Source organism: Triticum aestivum, chromosome 5A (genome assembly GCF_018294505.1).
Source record: "Triticum aestivum cultivar Chinese Spring chromosome 5A, IWGSC CS RefSeq v2.1, whole genome shotgun sequence".
Classification (NCBI taxonomy): domain Eukaryota; kingdom Viridiplantae; phylum Streptophyta; class Magnoliopsida; order Poales; family Poaceae; genus Triticum; species Triticum aestivum.
Genome location: NC_057806.1, coordinates 13567769 through 13574947, shown reverse-complemented (window position 1 = coordinate 13574947; position 7179 = coordinate 13567769). Strand labels below are relative to the sequence as shown.

General features: G+C 44.6%; 1 protein-coding gene across 1 annotated transcript; it reads left to right on the top strand.

Annotated features, from left to right (window-relative positions):
* The first annotated feature begins 2450 nt into the window (after window positions 1-2450).
* On the top strand, window positions 2451-5941 carry LOC543340 (ras-related protein Rab5A). Its single transcript, XM_044523271.1, has 7 exons — window positions 2451-2755; window positions 3080-3157; window positions 3281-3448; window positions 4751-4799; window positions 4982-5055; window positions 5331-5424; window positions 5562-5941. The coding sequence occupies exons 1-7, from the start codon at window positions 2699-2701 to the stop codon at window positions 5669-5671; spliced, it is 630 nt and encodes a 209-aa protein (XP_044379206.1). The 5' UTR covers window positions 2451-2698; the 3' UTR covers window positions 5672-5941.
* Window positions 5942-7179: the final 1238 nt, after the last annotated feature.

The window sequence follows — 7179 nt, the reverse complement described above, 5'->3', positions numbered from 1 at the left end:
AGGCGCAGCCTTGCCCCCTCCTCCAAGGAAGGGGTGCGGCTAAGGAGGGGGGAGGAGTCCATCCTCCCCAAGGCACCTCGGAGGTGCCTTCCCCCTTTAGGACTCTCCCCTTTTTCCTTTATCTTGGCGCATGGGCCTCTAGGGGCTGGTGCCCTTGGCCCATGTGGGCCAAGGCGCACCCCCTACAGCCCATGTGGCCCCCCGGGGCAGGTGGCCCCACCCGGTGGGCCCCCGGGACCCTTCCGGTGGTCCCGGTACAATACCGATGACCCCGAAACTTGTCCCGATGGCCGAAACAGGACTTCCTATATATAAATCTTTACCTCCGGACCATTCCGGAACTCCTCGTGATGTACGGGATCTCATCCGGGACTCCGAACAACATTCGGTAACCACATACAAGCTTCCTTTATAACCCTAGCGTCATCGAACCTTAAGTGTGTAGACCCTACGGGTTCGGGAGACATGCAGACATGACCGAGACGTTCTCCGGTCAATAACCAACAGCGGGATCTGGATACCCATGTTGGCTCCCACATGTTCCACGATGATCTCATCGGATGAACCACGATGTCAAGGACTCAATCGATCCCGTATACAATTCCCTTTGTCTAGCGGTATTTTACTTGCCCGAGATTCGATCGTCGGTATCCAATACCTTGTTCAATCTCGTTACCGGCAAGTCACTTTACTCGTTCCGTAACACATCATCCCGTCATCAACTCCTTGGTCACATTGCGCATATGATGATGTCCTACCGAGTGGGCCCAGAGATACCTCTCCGTTTACACGGAGTGACAAATCCCAGTCTCGATCCGTATAAAACAATAGATACTTTCGGAGATACCTGTAGTGCACCTTTATAGTCACCCAGTTACGTTGTGACGTTTGATACACCCAAGGCACTCCTACGGTATCCAGGAGTTACACGATCTCATGGTCAAAGGAAGAGATACTTGACATTGGCAAAGCTCTAGCAAATGAACTACACGATCTTTGTGCTATGCTTAGGATTGGGTCTTGTCCATCACATCATTCTCCTAATGATGTGATCCCGTTGTCAACGACATCCAATGTCCATAGCCAGGAAACCATGACTATATGTTGATCACAACGAGCTAGTCAACTAGAGGCTCACTAGGGACATATTGTGGTCTATGTATTCACACGTGTATTACGATTTCCGGATAATACAGTTATAGCATGAATAAAAGACAATTATCATGAACAAGGAAATATAATAATAATACTTTTATTATTGCCTCTAGGGCATGGGTGGTCTTCTTCTGCCGGGCCATGCCGGACGGCGAGGGAAGAGAGAGTGGAGACGAAGAGCAATGTGCTCGGGCTGGCGGCGCGAAGAGGGGGGAAGAGGTTGTGTCTAGGGTTGGAGATGGAGTGGCGCCATGCGGCGTTCACATCCCCACCGAAGGAGACGCTCGTCAGACTATTGGGTTTCCGGGCAATTCCGTGTGGGAACCGGTCGTCAGTTCGATGTGAAGGAAGCGCCCGGGCATCCCCATAACTACCCTACATTTAGGCTGGATATGAGGGATGTCGGTTAACCCGGACGTTTGAGACTCGTTTGAGGCGCCTGTCTACGTTGAGTTTTTTCGATTGGTCATTGACCCCGCCGTCCGCCCGTGCGTATGAGGGGGGTTTAGGGTGCCTGGTTGTAGATGCTCTTATATAAACCAAAAGGGAGAGGGCAGAACTAGTCCCTCCATTTTCTGTATATAAGATCACTATGAAAAATACATTTTGCAGCTATACAATGAAGGGAAAATTGATGACACTACGCCATACTAGCAAACTCATGGTTTAACTACTCGCATGCACGTTGTGGATGATAATGGCATGCTCAGCTACTTCCTTCCTCACGTTCTGTTGGTTTTCTTTAATTTGGGTGCATCTTATATTAATTAACTTGGTAAACAAGAAGACAAGTTGGCTTGTAAAGCAGGAATTATTTTTTATTTTGGTATTTGTAATTTAAGTTTATGGCCTTGAGAAATGAAGGGAGCATCTCCATTTGGGTATATTAGACCCCTTGTATTTTTTTGGTTAAACTTTGATTGTTGATCTGCAAAATAGAAAAGCGATATATAGTAGTAAAATTTATATTACTCAATTTGCATTCAAATAAAGTTTGTAGTGATACCATTTTTTCTACATAAACCGGCGGATGTAGTATGTTTATATATGTTTCAAAGGGGAAATGCAATATATATACATATATATATGTATATATATATATATATATATATATATATATATATATATATATATATATATATATGAGCGCTTGCGTCTGTACTGTGTAAAAAAAAGACCGTTGACCTAGGACGGTCAAAGTTTGGACCGGACTGTAATTACGCGATGTTAGAGGGACCACTTGGGGAGAAGGCATCTTACTTAGCCTTAAACCGGAAGTAACAAGGGAACACGGCAACCAAGCAGAGTATCCATCGCCCACGCCACGCCACGCAAGAACACAACACCACACACCCGAGTCGCCAAGAAGAAAGCCCCAACCTTTTTTCCTCCCGATCCGTCGTCCTCGTCGTCGCCACAAGAGTTTCTCTCCGGATTCGCCGCCCTCTCCTTCTCTCCAGCCAGCCGGCCAGCGAGCGAGCGAGCGAGCGATCGATCGGATCCCGCCCGTCGGAGGTTCCAAGTCTCGCCTGATCTATCAGAGATGGCGGCCAACGCCGGCGCCGGCGCCGGTGGCAGCAAGATCCGCAACGCCAAGCTGGTGAGGGCCCCTCACCCCCGCGCCCGATCCCCACCATCTCCGTTTCGATTTCCTGTTCCGGCGGCAGGCGCCTGGATATTTTTATTTTATTTTATTTTTCGGTCCACGCTTTTTAGGCCTAAGTCTCGTTGCGAATTAGCTCCTGGCTCTGGGCGCTTCGTGCCCGCGATCGGATCAACAGCCGGCCGGCTCCTGTGTTTATTTTAGGAATTATAAATCGGACACATTTTCTTGGGTGCTGCGAAGATTCACTTCGCTGTGTGAAGTTTTCTCATATGCTGATGATGTGTGCTACGCCTCCTGTGGTGCTGGATCGATGGTCAGGTTCTTCTGGGGGATGTCGGCACCGGCAAGTCCAGCCTGGTGCTCCGGTTCGTCAAGGGCCAGTTCGTCGAGTTCCAGGTCAGCCCCCGCCCCTTCCTTCACATGCCCCAGGCTGTGCTCCAAATTGGGCATGACCGCAGGAATCTGTGTGTGCTGCTGGTGGTGGTGCTGATTTTATTTTTGCGGTTTGGCTGGCCGCAGGAATCGACCATCGGCGCGGCCTTCTTCTCGCAGACCCTGGCGGTCAACGATGAGACGGTCAAGTTCGAAATCTGGGACACGGCCGGCCAGGAGAGGTACCACAGCCTGGCGCCCATGTACTACCGCGGCGCCGCGGCCGCGATCGTCGTCTACGACATCACCAACGCGGTGAGTATGAGCAGAGCATGAGTATCTTGATTTGACAGTAATCCTTTACCGCAGCCATGATTAATAGCAATTACCTGTAAACAATTGGTAGCTCTTGATAAGAATTTCCCTTGCTCCTTCTGCGAAATCAAATCGCCAACTGTGATCTTTGAGGCAAACTGGAAACAGCTTTAAGTCTATAAAATCTTGCTCTTTCATAGTACTAACAACATTGGCGCGAAATGTTTGAGCTTCAAAAACCATATTGTGGTAACCCTCTTCTGGGTGAGTTGTGCCTGTGTCAGGTTTTGTGTACAAACCTAGAGGATCTGAACTTATTAGGCAGTTGAAACTTCTTTATCTAATAATCATTATCAGTTGCACTCGCCACCCTACTCTGTTCAACAGAGCCATGCCTGTTTGTCTTGATGACCATACATGCTTCTTTACCCCATTGATTAATCTGGAACTCAAGTGTATTGATGCCAAAATTATTAGCACATTTAGCATTCTTCTGAGCAGGCGTATAACTGTATGTAACTGTATTCAGCAAGAACAAGTATGCACTAGTTCTGAGCTCTGACAGTCCAGACACCGTTCTGTGTGGTCTTTTCCTCCTGACCTCTTTGTCTAAGTTGGCTTTTCTAGTGATTTGTATGAATCTATTTCTGTATATGGACATATGCATTGTAGTGCTTTTACGATTCAACACTGTTCACTCACGGAATGTGTTATATTTTAACTGTGCTTTTGCATATGTTGCCTAGTTGCTTTGCTAAACGAGTAATCTGAATTCAAGACTGAAGTACGATGTAGTACCAAAACTGAACCAACAAACTCTTTGCAGTTGCACTTTGTTACTTTTTGCTTGCATCTTGTGAGCAAGCCAAATGCAGAGAAGATATGGTGTCTCTTTTTGTTTGTTTGTTTGGTGTTCATGGGTTGTTACTTGATAATAACAAAAGAACCATTTAGTTTGTATTTCAGGATCTTATATATTGCTAGTGATCTCATTAAATACCTTGTTTATAACTCCCTCTGTCGCATAATATACAAGTGCCAAAAACGCTCTTATATTATTGGACGGAGGGAGTAGGTGATATGCACTCGCAATGCATGGCTTGTGAATCTCGACTTGACCTGCACGCATGCAAAAAAAAAGTCCTGATTTGCATCATGCAGATATGAATCAATCTTGATCTGTATCACAAGTTTAAACCCATTCTCATTTGCTACTTATCTAAAGAATGTAACTGTTGTGTAAAAGTAGGTGGATAGTTATTTAGTCCAGTTGATTATAACATTATTGTTTCTACCTCACAGGCCTCTTTTACACGTGCAAAGAAATGGGTTCAAGAACTTCAAGCACAAGGTAATCCATTTTACCCCTTTATGATGTGTTTTCTTCATTTGAGCCATAGAAATATTTATGTGGCTGTAAAACTGACCTTGTGAGTTGTAATGGTGGGCATTGCTAGAGAGGATGTCTTTGAGCATTTTGTGTAAATAAGCTGGCAGATATAGTTTTTAATTCTTGATGCGTTTTCCATGCAGGGAATCCAAACACAGTAATGGCTCTTGCTGGGAACAAGGCTGATATGTTGGAGGCAAGGCAGGTGCCAGTGGAAGTATGTAATTCTGCTTCTTGGATCTCACTTTTGACATTACAGACATGCATTTTGCTTGGGAATTTGTCACATTTCAAATACTGCACCTTGTCCAGTTACATCATGTGCAGCTTGTTTGGTTCCTGTAGTGTTTTATTACGACAGAGATGCCATTTTTCTGTGAGAGAGAAACATGTTGGTACTGTCCGAACGAGAACAGCACAATGATACAGCCTGTACTACTACTATGTTGTTTGAATGATTTATCCAAAGCTAAACTCTTGTTGGCGGTGCAGGAAGCGACGACTTACGCACAAGAGAATGGGCTCTTCTTCATTGAAACGTCTGCCAAAACAGCCATCAATGTGAATGACGTATTCTATGAGCTCGGTGAGTACTACATACTATAGATCACTTTACTGTGGGATGGCCGGTTGTTATTACATACTACAAAAGAAATTTCTCTGTTCCCTTTTCCTGCTAATTAATGTCTAAGCACTGATCTGTTTGGCAACATCCGGTTTCAGCAAAGAGACTGCTCGCGGGGCAGCAGGCGCAGAACCCGCAGGCGGGGATGGTGCTCTCACAGAGACCGGCCGAGAGGATGGTGAGCAGCACGTCGTGCTGCTCATCATAGGATGCTTGGCCGTGGAGAGACGGCCGCCATGGATGGCCTCAGAAGCCACAGGAGGAAAGAAAAATGTATGCGCTGTGGACGATTGCTGCCATCCCAGCTTGCTACACTACAGTCTAGCCCTTGTTTCTTGTCATATGTTGGTTCTGTAAATGTGAATAGTAGTGGGGTGTTGCTGCTGCAGATGTTCAGATATGTTGTTGCAGTGCATTCTGGTGCTTAAATATATTTCTGGATGACCTTTGTGCTTCAATTATATATTTTATTTTCTAACGTTTCGGTCAGGACACAGAAAATATTGGTCATCGCAATGCAAATATGTCTCGATAATCTGGCAATTCATTGGCTAATCATCATTTGCTACTTTAGCTGATTGTGTTGAGCACAAGTTGTGAAACCTCCCAATCCCAAGCATGAGTAGCTCCTGGACTGTGAGCAACAGAAGACCAAAAGGAACAGAATAAGAACTTGTTTGCTGATGAACAGATGATACAAACAGTTGCACAGTGCTCAAATTCTCTGCAGCTTACAGGTTTATTCTCTCAAGGAATAAACCAGTTACTCCCTCTGATCCATAACTTTGTACTAAATTAGTGACAATTAATATGGATTAGAGGGAGTATTTATTTATTTATTTATTTATTTATTTATTTTAACCGTGCTTGTGTGCATATGTTTGCACTGGTAGTCTGAATTCAGAACTGAAGTGCAACGTGGTACCAAAACTTAATCAACAGACCCTTTTGCACTTGTTACGCCTTGTCTACATCATGCGGGCAAAGCTAATTGCAGAGAAGATGTTGTGTCTGTTCTTTTAGAATACACATCTATTTGTATTTCAGGATCTTATGTATTGTTAGTTATGTCGTTAAATATCTAGCTTCTTAGGTAATGTGTACTCGCATGGAATGCGTAGGTGGTGAACATCGACTTTACCTGCATGACATACAAATTTAACATGTCTTGATTATTTTATTAAGTTTGAATTTGCAAACTTAAGTATGCAAATTTAAATAATGACAAAAGTTTATAGGAGCCTAAATGAATTTCTTTTATTAGACAGTAAGCAGTGGCCCTGCACCCAGGTTTTTTCCCGATAAATGGTGGATTTTATTGACTCAAAATGAAACATCAAGATATACAAACACAAAGAGCACACACCCGGCCTCTGCATAGTTAGGATGCACACAACCAACACCAAAGCACTCACACTAAAAAATACGCCGGCAAAAAGCTAAGTCATACAAAACCAAAGCTATGCCTAAGCGAGTAAAAAGAACCCTATGATCAAAACAGCGACTGACAAACTACATCGACGACCATATCCGCACCAATCATCTCTTGACACCACAAGGACAATGACAAAGTTCTTCAACAACAACACCTTCAACAAGGGAACTATGCTCAAACACCGCTGTCACCGGATCCAACCATCAATGATCAGAATCTAGGTTTTCACCCTGAAGAAGCATAGGGAGCAAGATGACTACAAAAGTAAATGAGCATCTCAT